Below are 25,292 nucleotides of genomic sequence, written 5' to 3' on the forward strand. Positions count from 1 at the left end.
TTGGCTGTGCTGTAGATGGGTGGAATTTCGAGGAGAAGGCCCTGGCCAACTTGGCACAGAGTGCCGCCTTTCCCCCCAACTGGAACCCCACCGGCTGATGCTGCTTTAGCTGAGACTTGAGACCAGTGAGGCCCAGGCAAACCTCCCTGCTCAGTTCCCCTCTCCTCCACTCCATAAGCTTTCAGTTCCAGCCCCAAACTCCGGGTGGGATGTCTGGAAAAAATACTGCTGTATCTTACTCTACCCATTGACCTTACCCCACTCCACCCCCTCCGCTTTCTGTGCTTGTCTGTTTTGCTCTCTTTCTCTTTTATTCTTTCTTAATATTTTTTGCCCCTTCTGCCCTTATACATCTATATACGCCTTATAATTTGATTCTTACTCCTTTTATCCCTTACATTCATCTCTTGCCTTTATCTGATCTCCTTTCTCTACTCATTCCAAATGAGGACATGCTCAACAAGAGAGATGGGTGGCGGTGAGAGATATGTTTAAGATGAACCACGCTGATATCTTTGATGCACTCAGTCCTTCTGTTTAAGAAGTTATTTTTATCGTACAGATAACTTATTTGAAGTGTGTTGTGTTTTCAAATGCAGAGGAGCCAAGCATGTGCTACTACTATGACGGTGATGGGGTATGCGAGGATTTTGAGCGAGAGACAGGTGTGAGAGACTGTGGCCTCTATACCCCCAGTGGTTTCCTGGACCAGTGGGCTTCCTCTATTGAAGTTTCCCATGAAGAAAAGCCCTATTGTTCTGGTGAAGTTGCTGCTGGATATCCCGCTGTGACTAAGGTAAGGCCAGACCTGTCTTCTCCTACCAATACCAGTTAAAGTTACCGTCATTTAACAAAATTGCTTAACTTAATTTGTCACACCAGAGGTTAACATATATTTTAAATATATTAAGATTATAAATATTGTATCATGCAATCAATCATAAAAAAGAGGTCTTTGAATCTATGATTCTTATGACTGTTGCTTCCTTATTCACACTGTTAAATTCACACAGTGCAGAAGACTCTGCAACACTTAAAAAAAAAAAAAAAAAAAAAAAAGCGAAATAGCTTTTTTTGGCAGCTAATTGGTAATATCGGGACTTTTAATTAGATGTCTCCCAAATTGCATGTACAGGTTTTCTGCTCTCACTGGAGTAATGCTTATAGAAGAAGCATACAAAGCTTTACTTAAGGCTGCTTGCTGCCTTGATGTGTTTCTTTAGAGGCAGGAAAGGGGCTGACTACCTAAATAGAATGATTTACTTTATGGGGGCTTGTCCCCCCTAAACGGAGGTCGGTCCTTACAGTGTGTGCATACAGACATGTGTCCTCACAACATAAGTGATACAAGCACACACACACAAAGCTTCGGACACACACAAATGCATTAGCCTCAATCCTACTTAATCCCCTTCCCCTAATATGGATGATGAAAGATAAGACATGTTGTTGATGTATGTTCTCTCTTTTTTTAAGCCATATTTTATTTTTTGAGGTAATTATTCTGTCATTTTCTCACAAAAAACATTCAGCTAGTAGGTAAGTTGCACTGGTGACATCACTTTATTGTTAAATGCTATAGTGATAAATATACTTTACACTTTGCTTTGTCCTGAAAGACTTTACACCTCTACACAAACTGTGCTGTCTCTTCTGAGGTGTATAATGCTGGAAGTGTGTGTTGTTGGTAGAGCTTGTTCCTACTGCTGATGATGCATTTTTACAAAGCCAATGAACTAGTTTTTCCTGAACAGCTGTGTTAAGGTGCCTTGCTCAAACAGGGATAGGAGATTAACCATCACTTAACTGACAGTTAATGCATTTGATATTTGTATTGCACAACCTCTGTTTGAGTATTAAAAAACAAAACAAAACAAAAAAAACGAGTTTGTTCCAACCAACAACATTGCAGCTGTTTTACTTTCTGAGGGAAACGAGACACCAGTGGAACATGTCCATATAACCATAGAGGAAGGATTTCTACTGTGAAGGACACATTGTTCATTCAAAAAACACTTCTACTGTGAAGAACAAACTGTTCCCCAAGGGTTATATGTGATGACATCACCTCATTATAAGGCCACTGAAATGCAAGCGCCTATGCATGTGTGGAAAATATGCAAACACAGGTTAACAAAACACAACGATCTTGTCGCTGTCTGTCTCTGCTCTGTCCATCTCTCCCTCACATAGTCTTATTTATACAATGAGCTGAAAATCATATATATTCAAATCACCAGTGTTTATGTAAATTGATTTATTTTTCAACTTTTCAACACATCAAAATTTTCTCAAATTGTATTTTAACTTTAAATGAAACTGATTATTCTGTGTTCTTCTGGCTTTAAGCATAAGTGCAGTAACAGTTAAAATATATGATTGCAAATAGGGGTTGAACAAAAAAGAAAGATAACATATCTTGGCTTCCAATAACTGAGTTAAAATCCTCTCCAGGCTGTTCTCCTAAACAGCTGTGCAATTGAACGTGTGTGTGGCATTGCTGACTGCACTGGAGGCTCATGCCTCAGATGAAGCATGTAAAGACTGGTTGTGAAGATGAAGACCAGGCAGTAGGTCTGTCTTTGTTCATACAGTTTAAATGTGACCATGTTAGAACAACACGTAATGCAACGCAGTCACCAGTTGCAAAACACTGACTTTGAAGATTTTACCTATTTCGAAGGAACTTTCGCCAGTGTCCAGCCATTTGGTATTTTAATTGCTGTTTTTGCTCGTAATTGTCCTTAATGGCAAACAACAATTTATCATAGAGTGCATTAGTCATTCTTCAGGCATCTGGATCTAATTCCTTATCTTCTAGTTTCGAACTTTCCTGAGTGCCTTGGAAAGCCTTTTTAGTCAAAAAACAGTTGTGGTAGTTCTGCCAAGTTCCAGGTAGCTTTAAGATGATGGTGATCAATGTGAAAAGTTAAACAATTGCAAATCAGTTCTATGAATTCAATTTTACCATTACACTAAAGGTTGACTCCTTCCTGTAGTAGTTCTAGCACTCCCATTACGTTGTAATTATTTCTGAAAGGCAATGAGCCTTCATTTTGTAGAACAGAGTGATGTTACAGGGAGTCAGATCTGCTGAGCAAGGCAAGTGGTGAGCCACAATTGTGTTTGTGTGGTCAAGAAAACTTCTTTTTGCTGTTACATGGTAGACCATAACACGTGCTACAGTGCAGGTTCTTTCAGCCAAAATGTTCAGTTTTGGACATACCAGGATGTTAATGTCTGCAGCCCTGACGGTGTGGACCAATAATAGCATGTTACTGATAGTGTTCCTGGTGTGATATGTCTTGTTTTCATTAAAAGCTTATAGGCTATTCCAGTGAACACTGCTGTTTGATCACTGGGTCACGGAGCCAACTATAGTCACCAGTTGTAATCATCAAGATGAAGGCTGGGTCAGTTTTACTAAAGAATTTCTTTGCTTTAAGCATAAGTTTGCAAATTGCAAATGTGCACATAACAATTTTCAAATCTGGACTTTAAGGGCATGATCAAAAAGGTTTTCGAAGTGCTGGAAACTGTGTCAATTTGTTTTCCTTTCTCTTGAGAGACAGAAAAACAAGAGAAGATGTTAGGCCAGTCATTGTTTGCTTTATCTGAATCTACTATTACACTGTAAACTGACACATATGGAGGTGAGTCACAGTGTATCTGGGTTCAATACTGTGCCTGAAAGGAAACTTTAATGCCCTTTAAAAATAAATTCCAGTGAAAGTTAAGAGGATTTAAACTATTCCAACTAGTAGAAATGGCTAAAGTTACCTCGCTTACACAAATGCAAATAAAAACAGTGATTTGCTAATCTCGTAAACCCATATTTTATTCATAATAGGACATATTTAGCATTTAAACAGAGTCATTTTACAATTTCATGAAAAATATTTGCTCAGTTTGAATGTGACATCACCTGGCTCTCTTGTAATGTCTGAAAAACATAAATTGGGACAGGGGAACAAAAACTGAAAAAGTAAGTAGTACTAAAGACGATTTCTGTCTCTGGCTGGAATTGAATCATGGGAGAAGCCCCCACCTCAAAAAATGACCCAAGACTTTTGAGCAACTAGAATCCAATATCAGATAACAACAGGACAACATTCCTCTCTGAGTCCAGCAGCTGGTCTTCTCAGTCCCCAGATGTTTACAGAGTGTTGTTAAAAGGAGCGGGGGTGCTACATAGTGGTAAACAACACCCTGTCTTAAGTTTTTTGAAATGTGTTGCTGCCAACAAATTTAGCTAACATTTTCTAATAAAGTGGTAAAACTTCTCAGTTTAAACATTTGCTATGTTTTCTGTCTTCTATTGTAAATAAAATATGGTTTTAAGAGATTTGCAAATCATTGCATTTATATTTCATACAGCGTCCCAACTTTTTTTGGAACTGGGTTTGTAAATGTGCTTGTTGCTACTCATGTCTAGTTGTAAGAGCTTAAAATTGTTTTTTTTCTAATTTATTTTTATTTTTCTTGCTTTTTGAAGTCACTAAAGTATACATGTCTTTTTAAGAAACAAGTACGAAGAGCATTCATTGACCGTGAATAATAATATAAGCTACAGTGGCCACTAAACACTTACTCTCTTTTTCATTCATCCAATCTTTGTACACTTCGTTGTACACCACACTGAAGTTGGGTTTCTCTCAAATAAGTAGAAAGATTCTTATGCACGACCTGATCACAAATAGAGATACAACAGCAGCCTTCCCTTCCTGTTGCGGACCTTCTATTTAGGATAACATTTTGATCTCAGTCAACCACACTCCGGAGACAATACCATTACCATGACACAAAGCCAAAATAACTTCTCTGCTGGAGTTAGTGTCTGGTTAACCACTAGCATTTATCCCATAATATGTACCATGCCTCTTGGTGTACTGGTCTGTGTGTGTGTGTGTTTATGTGTGAAAGTGAGAAAAGTTGCAAACTGAGGCCCAGAAAGAGGTTAAGTTAAAAAGGAGTATGCAAAGAAAAGCACTACAGAGTCCAGGGACACAATGAGACATCTAAACATCTCAATTCAGTGGAATTCAATTTGATTTATATAGCACCAATTCACAACAACAGTTGCATTACGGCACTTTGTATTGGAAAATTGTAAAGTAAAGACCCTATAATATTAAAGAGAAACCCCAACATTGACCAACAACACAACCCTGTATAAGCAAACACTTGGTGAGAGTGGGAAGGAAAACCTCGCTTTTAACAGGAAGAAACTTTCAGCAGAACCAGGTGCAGGGATGGAGAGCCATCTCCTGTGGACACTTGGCAGTGAGGGGAAAGTAATAAGAACAGAGAGAGACAGGAGAAAAGGCAAATCAAGAGACAGAGTTTAATAATCGCTAATGATTAAATACAGTAGTGGTGTATAAACACACATGGGGTGACTTCACCAGTTGTCTTATGCGTCATCCGTCTCCACTGTTCTTTCTAAAAACACTGTGCAAGTAATCCTGTGCTAGCTGCATTCATTAAGGTTTTGTTGTATAAAGTAATGCAAGGTCATGCCTTTTTAATGGTCAAATAAGTCTTTGAAAATTCATTTCAATTCTTTGTCAATTAATTCAGCATACCGAGGACATAACAAGAGTGGTGAAAGGTGGTCAACTTGAGTGTGTGTTCAAATGAAATGGATGGCACAGGCAATATATAATCAATCAGAAACATGGAAATGTCTAAAGTGAGCAGAGTGGCTGGTTTTACAAAGGAGAAAAAAAGTATCAAGAGATCAAACACATAAAAGCTAAAAGCAAGACAGCTGCTGCGGACAAATTAGCACCGTGAGTGTGCATAATAGGAAAAACGCAATGTTGCAGTTTAACATGAAAAGCATTCAGTTTAAGTGTTTTTGTCAGTAACACCAGAAAAGTGGCAAAATATAAGTATAGCCCAGGCTGTGTGAAGCTAAGAAAGAAAGACAGAAAAAATAACGACAATGCAAGCTGACAGACTTGTCAATATCACAACTGTACTGTAAAGAGATGGGCAAATCACTCAGATTACAGTTGTTATTCAGGTCTTATACCAGTGGTGTAATACCTGAGTAAATAAGAGCAAGTAAATAACTTAAATAAATAAACAGGGTTCAGAAATAGTCTGAGCCTGCAATCAAATTATGTTCACAAGTATAACAGTATAAATATAAAATACACTGTTATACCTGTATTTTTACTAATGAATTCTAGTTATGCTGTATAATAAAATTAATGTTCTAGGATTGTTTATCAAGGCTTTTAGAATCAGTATCCTTAATCAATCTCAAATGGAGAGACTGATTTGTTAAAGTTACTCAAAGTATAAATATGAAAGACAGAAAATTATAAACTCTCTATAAAAAAATAATTATAAATAAGGTGCTCCATTTCAGGTAATTATTTGCTGTCTAAAAACAACATGTCTTACTGATGCTCATCAGGAACGACAAAGAACAACAATCTTCAGACCCTCTTTGTATTCTTGCACTGAGATCTGATGGATCTGGTGACCCTACGCTCCTGAGAATACGTCTCTAAGCTCAAACATAAGCAACTCTGGAGCGGGGTTGGTCTGCATAAATTACCATGGCTATCCAATCTGGTAAGAAGCGAGCCGCCTCTGTAATACAGAAAACCCAGGGTTAAATCTTAAGTTGTTTTTTTTAGTTAAGTTAACTTGATAAACCCAAATCCCAAACTGTAGTGCATGCCTCTTATTCAGGACAATCCTAAAGTGTAATGAACTCTGTGTGTTTATGGGTATTTGTTGCTGTTGGGGGTAGGGGAAGTAGATAGCACATCATTTCCTTCAGATCTAGTAAACAACTGCTGTATTGGCTTTGTGTATCAGGTCTGTTTGATGTCTAAAGACTGTGTTGATTCTGTGGGAGAGAGAGCAAGGCGGGCAACAGTGATTGGTATCTTTATGGATGCAAGGAAGCAGCAACAGCACAAGACGGCACTTGAGCAGAAAGAGAAAGATATCGCATATCTGCACGATTCTCAAATGCTGTGCACTGGTCTAAGAGAGAGACGGTGTGTGTGTGTGTGTGTTTTTGTGTTTAGGAGGTGTATACAGATATATTGTATACTTTTGCTGTATCATAATCATCTTCATACACCAGTGCAAAACCAAAGAGAAAGATGAATGACGCTCCAACATGGAACCACTAGGAGTAATTCTTCAACACGAAAATGAATGGTGCAAAGAGTCATTAACACAATCTACCAGTTTGAATAAAATACAGCAGTTTAGTGGCCTGTGCTCCTCCTTATACAATGCAAATGTGATATTTATCTGACTGATACACGTTTTGTTTTCGGTGATAAAGTCTTTGAATTCTTGCACTACCCTGTTTAGTTATGTACTATTGTAGAGGCTTTTTGGATTTGAATGAAAGAGTGGTTACATTAAAAATGAAGGAAATGATATATGAAGATAATTGCCTAAATTACAGATGAAATAATGTAAGGTGGCAGAAACTCAAATGACAAATGACAGATGGGGTTTAAGGTTATAAATGGGGGTAAAATAATCTGGAAATTAACTCAGCCAAAAGTCATACTGCATTCAAAAGAAAATACATAAACGAATAAAAACAATTCTTTTGAAAGCTGAAAATGGTCCAACACCACTCTTACTGGCCATTCCCACATTAAAATGTCCTCAAAAGAATAGTTCAATCCAATCAAAATACCACTAGAAAGTGCATGAAGTTAACATTAATGGCAAAATAAAACATAAAAATGTCATTATTATCATTATTGTTGCTATTAACTTTTTAGCCAGGTTGAATAGTTGTGTGTGTGTGTGTGTGTGTGTGTGTGTGTGTGTGTGTGTGTGTGTGTGTGTGTTGTCATATTGTGAACCTAATGCAACATTTGTAGACATCAAATATAGTATACCTGTACAATGACATAACTTCAAGCTTATGTAAATGATTCAGAGACAAGACAGAAACACCTCGGCAAACACACACACACACACACCACATACACACGCACACATAGTGCCGACTCCATATCAGAATTATAGGGCAGGTCCATAGGGGCCTTAAATGTACTACTGCTCTCTTTGTGGAGCAGAACATAATGTTCCCCCGCTACCACACTGTGGAATATGGTGAGCCAGCTCTACTTGCTCTAGGGGAAATGGAGCTGAGAATTGGCCCTAGCAACTGACCTTTGTCTGTGCGTGTGTGTGTGTGTGTGTGTGTGTGTGTGTGTGTGTGTGTGTGTGTGTGTGTGTGTACCCAAGTGTGCCTCCATTCATGTGTACAGCTTCTCTGTCTTCGTGTACATGTGTGCAAATAACTTTGTGTTTGTGTAGGTGCATTTCGACTTTCAGCTTAAAAAAAGGCAAACCAGGTGATTTCTTCAGAGAGTGCTGCTGCCCAGGTAATCTCTGATGCAACTCCCAGGAACCTCTTGAGAACACTAATCTTAATTATACATAAGCACCAGAAGGGATAACATTTTACATCTCATGTTGCAAGAAGCTGCTTATATACAAAGTTCGCCCATCTTGAGAAAGATGTAAAACAAACATATGTGGATGAGGTTTGGATTAAATAACCCCTACCACATTCATCTTTGCGTAAATGCTTTAGAGGGAAGCAAGAGGGAGAAGGAGGCACTGTAAAAGAACTTAATTCTGTCTAGTAAAACCAGGAAACAATAACTGGCCCGTTCTGTCCTCCCAAAAAAAGCATGCAGCATGTGTTTGTGCACTTAAGTGGAGGATACATGCATACTGTATACAGGCTACTGCAGCGCATACATACATGTTTACATATTCCTTCCTCTTCATATACATGCAAACAAATACACTGGCAAACTTACACCTACTGCTACACTAGCTAAAACACACACACACACACACATACACACACACACACACACACACACACACACACACACACACACACACATAGAATACCCACAAAAACAGAAGTTCATACAGTAGCTGAGCTGTTGCTTTCACCAGTTCAGGAAGGCCAATCTGGCACGGTGTCTTTCACCAACATGCCCCACAAACCACACAGTCCTCATCAGGCAGGGTGCCAGTGACATAAGCGTGCGGTATCATTAAAAAGAAACCTCTGGGGTGGCATTTTTTCCCTCCCTTTTACTTTTCCAGCTTCAGTTATTATTGTGGTTCCAGCATGTGGAAACCTCATTGAAGATGGTGATTTTTTTTATGGCACTGATGACCCCCGCATAACATTTTCAAGCTGTTAATATGCAGGGTTTTAGCACAGTTTTATTATACAGAGGGGTCTATAACTGAGGGACATTCTCCTCAGGCCCATCTGTTTTCAACTTGCTGGCATTGTATGCTCAACAATCCATATACATTAGTTTGTGGTCTATGCTCCCTACCACCCAATCACTGCATCATTGCACCACTTACTAACTTTTACAGCCCCACTCTCAGTAGGCTATGGAAGTTACATATTATTAGCCTTGGACCAATGGGACGGTGAGCTTCAGTAGGTATGGGTGACAGGACATTACCTCACACATCAGGCTCTCACCAGCATTCCAGTAAACCCTGGGATGGTGCTTGGAAAGGCATACTAGTTTCTCTCTGTTTCTCTTTCTCTCTGTTGTCACAAATGCCTCACAGATGCTGAGTTCTGCTTCCAATGTGCAGACTTAAAATAAAATAAAAAAAACAATGATATGATGGTGCAGTAGCTGCAGGGGTTAGCATCAGGAAACGGATCCTGGGTTTGAATCCGCTGACCAGCTGGGGTCTTCTTTGTGGAGTCTTCATAATGTTGTGTCTGCCTGTATTTCTGTATGTCTTTGGGTACTCTAGTTTATACTCATAGTACAATAACATGCATTTTAGGTTAACTGGTGATTCTGAAATGGTCGTAGGTATGGATGTGAGTGTGAATGGTAGTCTGTTTGTGTTGGCCCTGTGACAGAATGGCAATCAGGCCACTGTGTACCACATCTTTTGCCTCATGACAGATGGAAGAAGCTCCAGTAACCTAGTAACTCTAAACCGGATAACTGGTGAAGAAATTGGATATACACATGGATGGATGGGCTTTTTGGAAGGAAGCTAAGACAAACTAGTGTAGAACAAGGCGGTGTGAGTAATTAAATATATTTTTTCAAAAGTTCTCTTGGTGAGGCTGTGGCTGCAGTGGCTCATCTACCAATTTGGAGGGTCAATACACCCCTGACTCCTCCACTCCACATGCTGAAGTATTCTTGGGTAAGATACCGAACCCCAACTTAACCCGGATCCATCCACTGAAGTGTGAGTGACTCTGTGAATCTTAGACAGCACTTATACATAGATAAAAGCACTATATGAATATATGTGATTGCATGGGTGAGGAAGTAGAAAATGCTTTAAGTGCTGAATTGAGTAAAATGGTGCTATATAAGTACCAGTCCTTTTACCAAAAATGTCATCCGAGTCTGAAATTTTTCCAAATATAGAAAAATGCAAAACAATTTGAAGCCTTGTCCACATCAATATGAATATTCTGATAAAAGTAGCTTTTTGTATACATCCACATGTAAACCCCTTCCAGGGGGAAGATTTGCCGAAAGTCCATTTCTGAGTTTACATGTGGAAAACAAAGATGCTGTCTAGCAATGTTAATGTGTTAAAGTTTTTTTTGTTTTTTTTTTACATCAGTCTCCCACAAAATTGGTATGGCCCAGATCTGGCCCACACAATGTGCTTACACATGGCCCACATACCGCAAAGAATGACGACCCTTTGGTGGACCAGATCTGGTTTGCCAGATGTGGCCCACACATGGGCCAGCACAAGGCCAGTTGCAGACACACTGCTGGCCCTGTGCTGGCCCAAAACAGTTTCAGCTCTGGCCCCAGATGTCACCCTACTGTGTACCTTAATCAAGCCATGTAATAACAACATGTGCCGGAATATGATAGCACAAATGAAACATGACAAAACTTTGTTCAGACAGTGAATGGACTGATTCTTACATAGCGCTTTTCTACTCTCCCAGATTACTCATAGTGCTCTATACAACATGCCATTCACACACTTTCTCTAAACTGAGTGCTTACTAACTACTTTCATACACATTCACAATCTTTACATACAGCCTGGAGGAACCCACGGATCGAACCAGTAACCGTCCAATCATTAGATGACCCGCTCTACCTCCTGAGTTACGGCCACCCGGTGGTAAATATAAGTAAACCCTCACTAGGTTTTAGATAAAGTGTACACTCACAAAACTGTCAAACCTGCATTTGAAACGTTGGCTACCATAGCAGTATAGTATCATGACATTTGGCCTTTCTAACTGAAATAGGAAAATAGGAACATAAATAGTACCATCATTGCCAGACCTGGCCTACATCTGGTTGACATACACCCCGCCATGACACCAGTCAGTCAGAGGTGCCAGATTGATGCTGGATCCGGGCCAGACCTGTTTTCTATGAGCCTGGGCCACATAAACCAAACCACAATCGGGCCAGATGTGGCATGCCATCACATAAACAGTGCCATCTACACCAGGCCTGGCCCATATCTGGTTGACATACACCCTGCCATGAAACCAGTCATTCAGAAGTGCCAGCTTATTACCGGATCCGGGCCAGGCCTGTTTTCTATGAGCCTTGGTCAGCTAAACCAAACCACAATTGGGCCAGATGTGGCATGCCATCATACAAACAGTGCCATCTACGCCAGGCCTTGCCCATATCTGAATGACATACCACTTAACATGCCAGAAGTCAGCCAGCAGTGCTGGCTTAACACCAGATCTGGGCCAGACCTGTGTGCTATGTGGGCTGTGTGTCTTCATTGTAGGTTTCTGACTGACCAATATTTCCATATGGTTAGGGTTATATTCTTTGCCATAGTCATGGCATCGTGTTTATTGTGGTCCCATGCAGATAATTTTCAAAATGAAAGCAGAAACCCATTTAAAAAAAAAAAAAAACTTTTACTTGTGGACATAGCCTAAGACACTACCTTGTTTTATAGAGTTTTAAAGTCAGGTGCTGGCCTGCAAGCCACTTCCACCTGCTGTTATGCTGTGTCTGACTTCAGTATCAGACATAGCATCACACTGTCAAATCTGTTGACGCTGTTCTGTTGTAGGGGTCTTGTCGCTGCTTTCCTTGAATGCATTTTAATGTAAACACTCATAAGTGCTTATATATTCCCCATTTTTTGAGTTGGTGGTCATACCACTCAACTTGTGAATTACTGTACTACAAATGTGAAAAAAGTGTTAAAAGATAGTGTGGTGGGGCGTGGTCTGCGGGGCCGTGCGGACGCACCTGCACGGCATCCGCAATCACGCCCGCCGTGTTAAAACACGGGGACTCAGGGGTTGGTGGTGGTGTGGTGTGACGTGAATCAAATAAAGTTGGCTCTGAACGTCGCTCCGTGGTCCCGCCGTGCCTTATTCATGCCACATTGGTGCCGAAACCCAGGAGGCGGCATGGCGGGTACCTACCAGAGCCAGGAAAGGAAAGAGCTGGCCGAGAGGGCGGCCGAAATAGCGGCCACCCAGCGGAAGCAGGCGGCGGAGGTGCGTCGCCAACAGGAAGAGCTGCGGAAGGAGAGCGAACGCCACCTGGGGAAGATGGCAGAGCTGGCAGCGCTGCTCTGGGCCTGGGCGCCACCCCCACAAGTGTGTCCCGAGGACAGTGAAGCGGTGGAGGAGCCGTGTGGGGCACCTCGGCAGCCGGAGGTGGTGGACGAGTCACGCGGGGGTCCGAGCCTGCCGGAGGAGGAGGAGCAGCCGGGTGAAGGGCTGCTCCTGCCGGGAGCGGTGGAGGAGCCGCTCCAATCGGAGGCGGAGGACGAGGCGGGCGAGGGTCTACACCTGCCGGAGGAAGAGGAGTCGCTCCACCCAGAGGTGGACGAGGGGCTGTGCCTGCTGGAGGCGGAGGCGCAGTGCGGGGAGCCGCTCCAAACGGGAGTGGCGGAGGCGGTGGCGGAGCAGCTGTGCGAGGAGACGGAGGTCCCTGCTCCAGGGCAGCCTGCGCAGCCGGAGTTGGAGGCAGAGGAGCGGGACAGCCCCGCTAAGCTGGGGGTCGGCGGGCTGGCTAGTCCAGCCTCGCTGCCACCAGTCGATTCTGCGCGCCTGACGTCTGCCCAGCCGCCTGGGTACAGGAGCTCACGGCCATGCCTGTGGGGCCGTGTCCGCTTGCTACGCGGCCGACCTCCGGACCAACTTCGCCGTTGCCGCTGGATGCGCGGGCGGCCACCAGAATGGACGCTTCCCCGTCGCTTGGGCTGGGGCGCCGATGTTTTGGGCCGAGTCTCGCCCCAGTTTGGGGGGGGGAGTAGGTTCGGCCAGATTGCTCCCCGGCCTCAATCGGGCGACGGGGGTATGTGGTGGGGCGTGGTCTGCGGGGCCGTGCGGACGCACCTGCACGGCATCCGCAATCACGCCCGCCGTGTTAAAACACGGGGACTCAGGGGTTGGTGGTGGTGTGGTGTGACGTGAATCAAATAAAGTTGGCTCTGAACGTCGCTCCGTGGTCCCGCCGTGCCTTATTCATGCCACAGATAGTTTAAGATGTATGTACTAATATCAATAACTAAACCTTTAATACCTATATATGAAAGGTTTAGTTCACTTCGACCACAAATGATCTGTCCAAGATATTAATTAGAAATGTTAGCTAATACAGTAATAAATTTAACATCTGACAACTGGATTTAGCACTTATAGCATTTATAATAAGATAGCATATACATTTGAAAACTGGCAGTCACTGATCATTAAACATTTCAATGTGAAGGTCCTTGAGCTGACTATTGTTACAGTGTTGAGCTATGTAAATAAAACTGAACTAAATTGGATTGCATTTGAACCCCCTGTAGATTCACTGTTATGCTTTGTTTAATGCAGAATGGAAAGAAAGGAGACTAGAGTTTCAGGAAAGTCCTGAACGCTCTTGGGACATTCTCCAATTTTTGAAAGATATGGAAAAGAGCTTTGCAGGGCCTTCTAAAAATGTGATATAAATCTTGCAAGAACATAAAACTCATAGCTCTAGGATTTTCTATGAGATTTATTGAACTGCATTCAAGGCATTTTTAATAGTTTTTTATTATTTATATATTTTTAAAAATCTGTAGGTTTCAACATCTTTAGACTGTATATACCGTGTGATGTGTTTGTTTGCGTATGAGCAGATATATATATTTGTATGTGTATATGGTTAAGTGTTTTGTGCACAGAGGTGATCTAACGTCTCCCTGGCACCAGCGGAAAGGCTTGTTGTTGTTATATTATGCTATTAGAGCCGTTATTGTTATCATCATTACTGTACCTTTGCTAAGAGACCCTCTCTCCATTTCCTACTGTTTATAGAGCACTTTATGACTTTAGTCGATTTTGTTTTCATTGCACACAGTATTTTTAGAGTAATGAGTCTGATAGTTGAACTCTCTCATTCTCATCACATTTATCTGCTTTGGTTTCCCCTTGGCTTAAGTCACTTAGCTCTCCTTTTATCCAAATTGGTGATTTACAAACACCAGTTTGTGTCTGCAGTTCTGTTGTCTGCCAGTCTGACTAGCCAGCTGGTAAATATTAAGACATGTGTGTAACCATGTGTATGTGTGCGTTTGTATTTTGATGTTAAGGACTTGAACTCATCTCCAGTGTTGCTATTTATTCAAGAAAAGCAACAGTTTGTATAGTTTCAGAATGACATTTAAGCATGTGACTTTCTCAAATAACAATCTCCATTTACATGCATTAAATTTGAAATTGATGATTGAGGTTTTGAAGGAAAATAATGTCAACTAGATCTTTGTGTTTAAGGATCCAGAGGACTGCATCTTATAAACAGCTAGTAAATTATGTATGTGACACTAATACCATTTGCATTTCCACACTCAAATCCTATCCTGGTTTACTACATACAATATTAGGAGCAGACTGATTAAGCAGTATCCCTTTTAATTTGGTCTTATTGTACTCAGCTGATGGATTAAAACTAAAGGTTTTCTTTTAATATCTTTCTTCTTTGGCAGACAGAATATTAAGAATTTTTTTTAAAAGGGAATGACAAGAGAAGCTAACTTTAATTTGTCAATAACATTTTCAATACTAGAGTAAGTCATGCAGAGGTGTATTGCAGATGTTAGTGAAGCAGCACCTTGCTTAGTTGGTGGAAGTTGGCTTCATGTATAAATAACTATATATTCTGAATCTGCAGATTCCCATCCCTCTGTCCTACCACCCTTCCTTTTGCCTCCCTTGGGTACTTACTCTTGAGAATACATTTATTCCTGTCCCTGTAAATAATATCAGTTTATTTGTTGGGGATCAGTTGCTGTGGTGTGATTTAGATCATGAGCTGTTTTTCTTTCTCCCCATGCTTTTCACTTCTCATCATTCTGATACAAGTTGATGTAGGTTTAAATTCCCCAGATTTAAAAACTGAGCAGGCTCTTTTTAATATTTTGCAAGATATAGATTATCTGGCAAAGTTGAATCTTCTTCCTAAGGGTAACCAGTGGTTTTAAACCCGCTACATTGACATTCATGAAAGTGAGTCCCTCCTCAATAGTTTTCTTGAGTTTGTTTGAGATTGTGAAGTGGCTTTTCTTTAACAAAGAAAGACTTCTGCAATAGTTCACTTCATTTGTCATCTGTGGTCATCAAGGCTATTTGATGTTCCTAAGCTGACCCGTGCGTTTATTCATTATTTTAAAATATGTACAAGGTTGTAGATTTGGTCAGTCCTAAGAAATTTTATGATCTCTCTCATAGGTTCATTTCGTTTTTTCAGCCTAATGATGGCTGGTTGTAAAATATGTATTTGTCTACAAACCTATGGACCTAATTGTAATTTGAAAAAAATTAAAAAACAATGACAACATAACCTGGTATTTAATATAGCTGACTCACACATGGGGGGTGAATTGCCTTCTGTTGTTGTGATAGGTAGGGTTGTTTTCTTGAGGGTGGGGAAATACAGGAGAATCAGGAGTGTCTAGGGAGTGATATGTGTGTTTACATAAACAAGTACGTGGCTTATACATATAAAAGGTTTTGTCATCCGCTGTCACTGAAGAGTTAGTAATGGAAACAGGCCCGCAGCAAATTAGCAGACCACTGTACAGTGGAAAAAGTAATTATCTGATCCCCTGCTGAATTTGTAAGTTTGCTCAGTTCCAAAGAAATGAAAACTCATATTTTTATGGTAGTTATATTTTAATGAAAACAGGATATCAACCATATATACAGAAAAAAAACACATTACTTAAAAGTTTTATATTGATTTGCATGTCATTGAGTGAAAAAAGTGTTTGATCCTCCACAACCCAGCCAAATTTCTTTCTTCCACTATGTGTCCATGTGGCATATAGATTGCAACTGATCAATCAATCAATCACAGGCACTGTTACAATAAATTACAGATACTACTGATCTCACCTCGTTATATATATGTATATATATATATATATATATATATATATATATATAAAGCACACCCAAATCAATTTCAATGAAGACAGACAACACCAAAGATCTGCCAAAGGATGTCAGGAAGACCATCAGGAAGCTCGGTAATGGCTGTTGGTGCAGCTATTTGGAAATGGAAGAAATACAAAATGACCAGCAACCACCCTTGGTCTGGAGGTCTTGTGTCATGGCGTGAGGATGATAAAGAAAAAGGTGGTGGATCAGCCCAAAACTACACAGGAGCAGCTTGTCAATGATCTGAAGGCAGTTGGAACCACCGTCACCAAGAACACAAAATCCCTACTGACAAACCTGCTGAGCAGCTAGGAACAGGATCTCCAACTGGTACTAAGTTATGTTTTGCTTGGGGATCAAATAATTGTTTCACTCAATGACATGCAAATGAGTTTATAATTTTTATGTTATTAACGGACATATATAATCCTCACAGTGGTGGCAGTTTCATGTAATGTTTATAAGGTTGGGGTGACTTGGAGGAGTGACGAAACGTTTCTCCCACTGAAAACTCTACATATGGATGAACAGAATCAACTTTTTGGGGTTTTATGTCATTTGTTTTTTCTTGATATTCGGTTGCTATTCTTTCTCTTTCCATAAAAATAAAACTACTATAAAAGTTAGGAACTGTTTTCTGTGTGAGCACATTTACAAATTCAGTGGTGAATCAAACAACTATTTCCCTCCATTGTTTGGCGGTATGTGAGGTATAAATTCACACCCTATTTTTTGCATTCAGCAAACTTTCAGCAAACCATTCAGCAAATTTTCTCGTAACTGTTTTCAAAAAACCTGAAGATCATCATGATTGCTTCCAAGTAGTCCCATACCGTCATGGCAACTTATCTTAGGTTTTGTCACCTGCATTTCTCATTTCTGCCGCTTCAGCTCTAATCGGAAAGGTCACGTCAACAGATCCAGGGGACAGATATATGGACAGATAGCTGCTCTGGACAGTTTTCCACAGTGGCAGGATCTTACAGTAGCAAAAGTCTCATGTTACTAGTGTCTTATTTCACTAGCTCAGGGCAGCAAGTGAAACTCACTGCCCTTGGGTATGTGTCCTCTCTTCTCATTATCTGTTTATCTACCACTCAATAGTCTTTTACCGTTTCTCCTATTTATTTTTCTCCATATCACTTAGACATGGCTCGCGATACTGCCAAAGCTAATGAGGTAAATTAATGCACTTTTCTGAACTCCCAGAGGTTAGAGATTTTTTATTATGTTACCAAATGCACAACAGTAATATTATATGATATATTATATGACATATAATATATGTGATTCTGCAGTCATGTAATGTATAACCCCACACAATACTAGCTGTTCATAATTCAGATCTGTTTGCTGACTTTCAGAAATCAAATGTATTTGCAGTCATTGTATACAGCCACACTTCAAAGCAGATAAGGTAAAGAAGAAAAGAAAGAAAAGAAAAGAAACGAGGAATGTTATAGTTTTTCTTTTACCTCTGTGTACCTGGACGATCCTGGCATGATAAATAGTATATATTAAGCTGAGCCTCATTATTGTACAAATCACTTTGGTTAACCAGATACATTTTATTATTATCCATAACATAATACCATGAAGAAGGCAACTGATTAGTCCCAGATTTATTTTTCAACATGACAACAACCACAAACATACAGCCAGTGTCCAAAAAAACTATGTTCTGCAACAAGAAGAGCAACAAGTACTGCAGCAGATGGTACAGTCCAATGGGCAGAAATCTGTGCCATCAGAAACTGAATTTGAATAAGTTAAATTTGAAATGCTCGGATTGAATTACATGTAATACATTTATTACCAACCTGAGAGTTTATCCGCTGGTCATTCGACATGACGAATGACTTCTGAAGTCTTAATTCAGCTCAAGACGCGTAGATTACTGTCAGTAACACTTTCGGTCCGATAGTAAAACGTAGTTCTATTAATCTGGGCTCGATTACTCTTGAACCGGAACCGGATGTAAGTCCCAAAATACTGAATTTTGGAACTGAAATTGAATTGTAGAACTGAAACTGAATGGTGAGAAGTGAATCTGAACTTATTCGAGAGCTAAACTTTTAAAGGATAAAATACGGTTTCAAAGCAAATAAATTCATTTTCAAAATATAAAATTCAATTTTAATTTAGTGATGATCATTTTCAAACCAATAAATTGAATTTCAAATTAGGCTAAGTCATATTCAGTTTTTAAAGGCATTTATTCAAGTTCCAATTCAGATTCAACCGAGCAATTCAAATTTAACTTATTCAAATTCAGTTTCTGATGGCACTGATTTCTGCCCATAATTTTCTTTTTACTTTTATAAAGGTAACAGATACATAATTTAAACTGAAAAATAAAACAGAGTAACTGTCTTTTTCTGCACTTTTTTTTGAGTGAGTAATTTCTGCAACACAAGTCACAAATTAAAGTGCTACATAAAATTTCAAATACTCTCTGAGGGCTTCTAGCGGACGTGCGCGGCATGACAGAGTGGGCATGCTGAGAACATAAAACAGAGACAAGTATAAAAAGAATCAAAGACAGAAAAAGTGGAGGGGGGTGTGGAGCATGTGTCACAACAGGATGCTGGGTTTGTTGACAAAAACAAACAGTCCTGCACACAATGCACGTCAGTTGCACGTCATTCCAAACAGTACACAAACAGTGACGGTGGTGGAAAAGTAGGGGTCACAGCACAGTGAACAAGCTTTTCAGGAATCATCCCTGATAACAGTAGCTGATAGGAATTGACACTGTAAGGGTCTAGATGCTTGCACACTCTATATACAGTACTGAGAAAAATACTGAGTCACCCATCAATGTAAAGGAAATATATTAGGAGGTAGACTTTCTTGTAATTGTTTTAAAGTGGTCTTGAGCAATAGTTCTCCAGGCTTTCTGAAAGTCTTTCGAACCTTTTCTTTAGACATTGGCTACTGACCAATTTCAGGGGAATGTTTCTTTGTTGAACAAGCATTGACCAGTGAATGATTCAAGCATTTAAAAAAGATATCCAGCTCAAGGGATGAATCAGTGTTGTGTCTACACAGATAGCTTATCAAAGAATCCGTTTTCAGATTGTGTCTTTAAACACTAGCAGCTTGTTGCAAGAGAACTTACAAGTGATTCCCTATCAAATGAAAACTAATCTCAGCACGTTGTGCAGTGTGTCCCTACAAGATCTGAGGAAACTGGACAAGTTTCAGATGTGTGAATGTGTGTGTGAATGGGTGGATGACTGGATATGTAAAGCGCTTTGGGGGTCCTTAGGGACTAGTAAAGCGCTATATAAAAATACAGGCTATTTACAGGCTAAGTGTAGGACAAACGTGGTAACAGGCCTAGAAAATACAATCTACTGCATCTGAACAGTGTCTGATGTTCATAAGAAATAGGAAAAAAATCCAGCAAAGACCTAACTGGACTGAGTCTAATGGAATAATCAATCAGAATTTTTGTTCAAATCATCACTAACATGTACAGTGAGGTGAGAAGGAAAACAGTGGATATGTACAGTCATCTGTAAATACTCATGGATAAGGCCCTGGAGATACTTCTCCACTTGGGGCACCAACAAATTCCAAATTTGGAATAGATACTCTACACTTTTCTGTCTGAGGTAGATGGCGTCACCTTTGGAAATGCTATTTCTGCTCTTAACTGCTCTACACTTGACTACATTCTGCCCCTTTGCAAGCTGAAGGTCATTACTCAAATAAGCCAACAGAATCACATTTTCTCCAGAAAGCAGAGAAAAGATGCCAAAGTCCACCAAACCCTCCACTTATGGCTTAGTCACAGTAGAGTAAGAATACAACAGCTACCTTCTTGCGAGCAGGAAAAATCACCAGTTGTGATTATACTGAACTTTTTTCACATTCAGCGACAAAATGATTTCCCAGAGGTTGACAATGAAACAGCTTTAACCTCTGGGAGATCACATTGCAACGTGATTGCACAGGTCGCCTGGTGGGAGGCAACCTGCCTCTAAACAATCACAGTCAAACTCAAAGTGACAGCAGTCTGTCTCAGACAGGTTTGTAAATAAGTGCCTTCTCATTTATAAATGCAGACAGATTGCCAACACACTGCAAACAGCCTGACTCATTCTGTGCAACTAGTTCACGATGCATCTCCTTGGGAACTGGACTTAACTGGTTGTCAGATGGTTGTATTCTGATTATATTCCTAAATAAAAGCAAGCTTTTTTAGTGTCTTTCAACTGCAAACTGATAGCAGACTGACTCTGTCTTTCATTGCCATATTGAGACACCAAAGTTTCTTTAAACATGGCAACTGACTGCAAGTGGTTGGAGACCAGCTCCTTATATGTGTGTGCTTTTTAAAAACTTTCTTGACAGTTTTTCTTCTGTGAGAAATTTGGTCTCATTTGTTTAAAAAAAGAAGAACATTTTAACAAAAGGATTTGTACAAAATTGTTCATTCTCCTTTCTTTGTCACTTGTATTTCTCCAGACATGTCAATCCAAGGTGTTTGATCTATCTGATGGAGTGTCGCAGTACGCATGGTTCCCCTGTCGAGTAGCTGATTCAGCCTGGGGATATTATACATACTGGCTCAAGGTAACACCAATATCCATGAAATATAGTTCAGATGACACCTGAAAATTGCGCTTTTGGGTTGAGTGTTCTTTGTAATAATGTCAAACTGCTGTACTGATACTGACAAAGCTTTAGAGAGTAATCAGCATTAGACGCCTGGATTGGGAAAGTATCTGTGTATTAGATACTAAACAAATTAGGATAAATCTAGTTGTACACACAAACACAAACACAAACATGTGACTAATTTTACTTAACTTTGTGCTTTTCCCTTTATTCAGGCCCACTTTTCTCATCCCATGGTGGCAGCAGCAGTAATTATACACTTGGCTGCTGATGGGACTGGCTTCATTGATCAGACACAATGTAATATTACTGTTCAACTGGTGGACACCAAAGAGGGGATCCATAGCCTAGGTGAGAATTATCTTAATGTGTTTTCAAACTACTACTTACCTCTGTATCAGTCTAAGTGAAATGATGAAAGCATACGTCATTTAGAACGCCGCCCCCTTAAGCATGTGTTGCTTTCATCCCTTTGTTTTGTAACTTGATTGGCTATGTCTCAGTTAGAACACGGTATCAGCTTTTCATCACCAGCTCCTTTGTAGGCCTCCTCTTCTTTTTGATCTTTGAGGTTGGTTAACATCTGCTTCTGTCCCCTACCTTCCCTATCTCGACGTCAATGCACAATGTTTTGTCTTCTGCTCTCGGCCCCAATATCCTCTCCACAGGTGAGTGGCGTCTAAGCTGTCGCACAAACCCTTTGGTCATCCCAGTGAGTCATGACCTGTCAGTGGCCTTTTACCACACCAAGGCTATCCTGGTGATGTTTTCCTCTCACCTCGTGGCCATCTCCGGCGTAGCCCTGCGTTCCTTCCAGTCTTTTGACCCCATCACAATAAGTGGCTGCCAAAGCAATGAGATCTACAACCCCACAGGACAGAGGTGAGGCTAAAAATATACAAACGTAACAGCGCTGTAAAAGATGCTAACATATTTAACACAGACGTCAGTCGAAAGCATGCGAAATCACATCATGAACATGTTATATCACACACACGCACGCGCGCACACACACACATGCATGCATGTATAATTTACACTATAGTCAAGTGTTTGTATGTGTTTTGGAGGAATGCGGGTGCATTTATACTAGTTTTTAATTTATTAAACAAAAGAATAAGTCTTGTTTCTGAGTCACAGAGCTTGTTATGATATGTATTTGCTGTCAAGTCACATATTTATGCATACAGACAAACTGTTATTGCCCCCAAACAGCTCTCTTGGAATTTCTTTAAACATTCTTCAGGAAGAGTGCTCCAGGCTTTTTGAAGGACATTGAAAGCTTTACTTTGGATGTTGGCTGCCTTTTGTTGTGTTCAAGAAGATTCTGTACTGTACTTTGTGTTTTTCTATCCAGGTATGCTTTTACTGGATTGGGAGTGTGTTTGAGATCATTGTCATGGTGAAAAATGAAGATGTTGTGTTTAAGGTGGTATTGCAAATGGTACTGCATGGAGAATCAAACTCTGACCATACTTTATGTATTTGTAATTCTAAAACACACAACCCCACTGGCTGAAGTACAGCCACAAACCATGACTGAGCCTCCACCGTGCTTTACAGATGGCTGTAGCCACTCACTCATCATCTGTTGTCATAAATGAGTGAAAAAGGCAGCTAATGTCCAGAGAAAAACTTTGAAAGGACCCCCAGAAATCCTGGAGAACAACTACTTAAATTTATTTAAAAAAAAAAATCTTGATCCTTTACTCAGTACTGCATCAAACAAGCCTTCCAGACTCCAAAGTATTTTCTTCTCTTCATATATTTTGTATAGATATGTTTACATATATATTCAGCACATGCTGTATATATATGTAAACATAAAAGACAAGGAGAACTAAAACCTGTATGTGAACATTTGAATCTGAAATGCATTAACTATGCAAGTTAATGAGAGTTCACAAGTGTAATATCCTTGGCAGTTCATTGGACCTCGTAACTTATAAATTTATAACCAGCTGCCAGCCAGGGTTCAACACTAACTTTTCGTTACAGTTCAATTTGCTGTTGTGTTAAGTTCCAGCTATTTTTTTCTTTTTTCTTTTTTTTTTACAAAATCCAAAAATGTTTTTTCATCTGTAAATTTCTTGCATTGTTCAATAGGGCACTGAGGCTGCAAGCTGCGGTTTCTTCAACTCTAACTTTAAACTGGCCATCAATCAGGCATCAAATTGGAGGCCAAGTACAGAGCACCATTTCTAAATTGGAAATTATACCATGAGATGCATAAAGATTCATAACAGCTGAAAAGAAAGCTTCATAATAACAATAACTATAATAAAAGCCAATAAAGATGCTTACATCATTTTCAACAGCTGCTGGCTGAAACACCAAAACAGTTATTACCTATTTGGCTATAAAATAACAATTTTGAGCCTGCACTACCTCCAAGTACCCACTCACAAACATACCTAAAGAAGACCACACACACAGTCAGAATTGATCAATTTCCACACCACCGTCATGCACGCAACAGTTCACAGAGACGATGATTCCACAAACCTTTCAACAAGAAATGCACTAATACGCACCACAATACCCAAAGAATGGATGGTCTGAAGTTCTGTGTGGAGAGATAGAGCTGTTTGTGGCTTTTGTTGTGTGCCAGTTAGACATCCAAGTGCACCTAAATAGATTAAAACTGCTGTGCATCTGCATCAGCCAGGAAATTGTTTGTTGCCGCACACAGAGGCATAGTTGCTTTCTCCAAGACTTTTTGCCGACTTTTCTTTCTTTCATATTCTCTCAACCTGATCTAATTTCCAGAAGCTCTTGAAAACACTGCTTATATGATGGCAAGCCAAAGAGACAATACCCACTTATCTTCAGAAGCTCTGAACATGCTACAAGCTGAATATGATAATATAGTGCAGCTCAGTGCCGTTTAGACATGAAGAATCCAGGCTTTGTGTTTTTGTGTCTTAAGTCTGTTTTTCTTTAATCAATACCAATTCATCATCTACATTATACTGTTTATATCCCACTTTGAAAGCTGCTTGTCTCTCTTCTACATTTTCTTTTACATCCCGATTCCCTTTCCCTGATTTGTTACATCTCTGCTCCTCCACTACTTCTGGTATCCTTTTCTGTCTTCTCATCCTTTACTTGCACATGACCCTCCTTTCCCTCTAACTGCCATCTTCTTCTTCTTAATTCTCCCCTTTTTTGTGCCTCCTGCGCCCACTTTCCTTCTCTCATTCTCCTGGGCTGAGCAGCATATTTCCCGTAATACTTATGCCTCCACAAAACACCACATCCCCTTTTTCCCTGAGTTGTTAACTACAGGAGCTATTAACATGACTCAGTTTTATGTCCCAAGCTTGTCTGCAAGAAAATGCACGCGCACACACACACACACACACACACACACACACACACACACACACACACACACACACACACACATATATGTATATATGTATATACATATGTGTGTATATATTGGTTTTGTTTCAGTTTGTCACACATTTCTTCTCTTAACTTTTACACTCATCACCAGAGTGAGAACTCTTGGACTTTTATTTGTCCCCGCAAACAACAAAACAGAAAAAGAAACAATATTCACAAAAGTTTTTGTATAGTTCCCTCATTTCTCTTGAATTCTCCTTTCTGTCATACAAACTATTCCCCTGTGGTGTATAATGTATTCTCATTTGCAGGAAAGGAGGCTAGTTTTCCAGGTAGTTAATTGTAATTTATGTCATAAATTCCAGAGTGACTAGCAAAAAACCACAAAGAGATTTTGTTCAAAGCCATAGAGTCCATGAAGCAGCCTCCTAGGTCTCCCAAGCTTGTCCTCAAAGAGTAGACGTAAGGGACCGCTGCTCTTGTGCTTTATAATTATTCTTCACCTGCTCAACGTAGCTTTTTGTCAACATGAGTTAACATACTGGGAGCAAAATAAGGGAAAAAATGAAGGGCATATGGAACAGTATATGTAAACAGAAGGCTTAGATTATTAACAATCTTGAGAAAGAAGGCATGCAGTGCAAAAAATATGTGGAATGAAAGCAGGTAAAATAAGACAGAAAAAAGAAAGATACAAATTCCATTGTTGCAGGACTGAGTTTAACAATGTTTCTCCAGATCTGTATTTTCTTACATACTTTCTCTCTCTTTTCGGTCCCCCACCCCCTCACAGACACGCACACACGCACACATACACAATGACAGAGAAGGAGAGTGAAATACTTTTCCTTCTTTTCTT

The 25,292-nt window shown here is 40.0% G+C and overlaps 1 protein-coding gene across 1 annotated transcript in view; it reads left to right on the plus strand.

Moving 5' to 3' along the window:
- The window catches only part of pappaa (pregnancy-associated plasma protein A, pappalysin 1a), a 104,399-nt gene that overhangs the window by 44,522 nt on the left and 34,585 nt on the right, over positions 1-25,292 (plus strand). Inside the window, exons 10-13 of the mRNA XM_085413993.1 lie at positions 600-796; positions 20,930-21,037; positions 21,298-21,433; positions 21,751-21,964. Coding sequence (XP_085270119.1) covers positions 600-796; positions 20,930-21,037; positions 21,298-21,433; positions 21,751-21,964 — 655 coding nt within the window. The remainder of the gene's footprint in view (positions 1-599; positions 797-20,929; positions 21,038-21,297; positions 21,434-21,750; positions 21,965-25,292) is intronic.

The sequence above is a fragment of the Rhamphochromis longiceps genome, linkage group LG7 (genome assembly GCF_057381845.1).
Source record: "Rhamphochromis longiceps isolate RC_006_pf linkage group LG7, R_longiceps_female_GT1.1, whole genome shotgun sequence".
Classification (NCBI taxonomy): Eukaryota; Metazoa; Chordata; class Actinopteri; order Cichliformes; family Cichlidae; genus Rhamphochromis; species Rhamphochromis longiceps.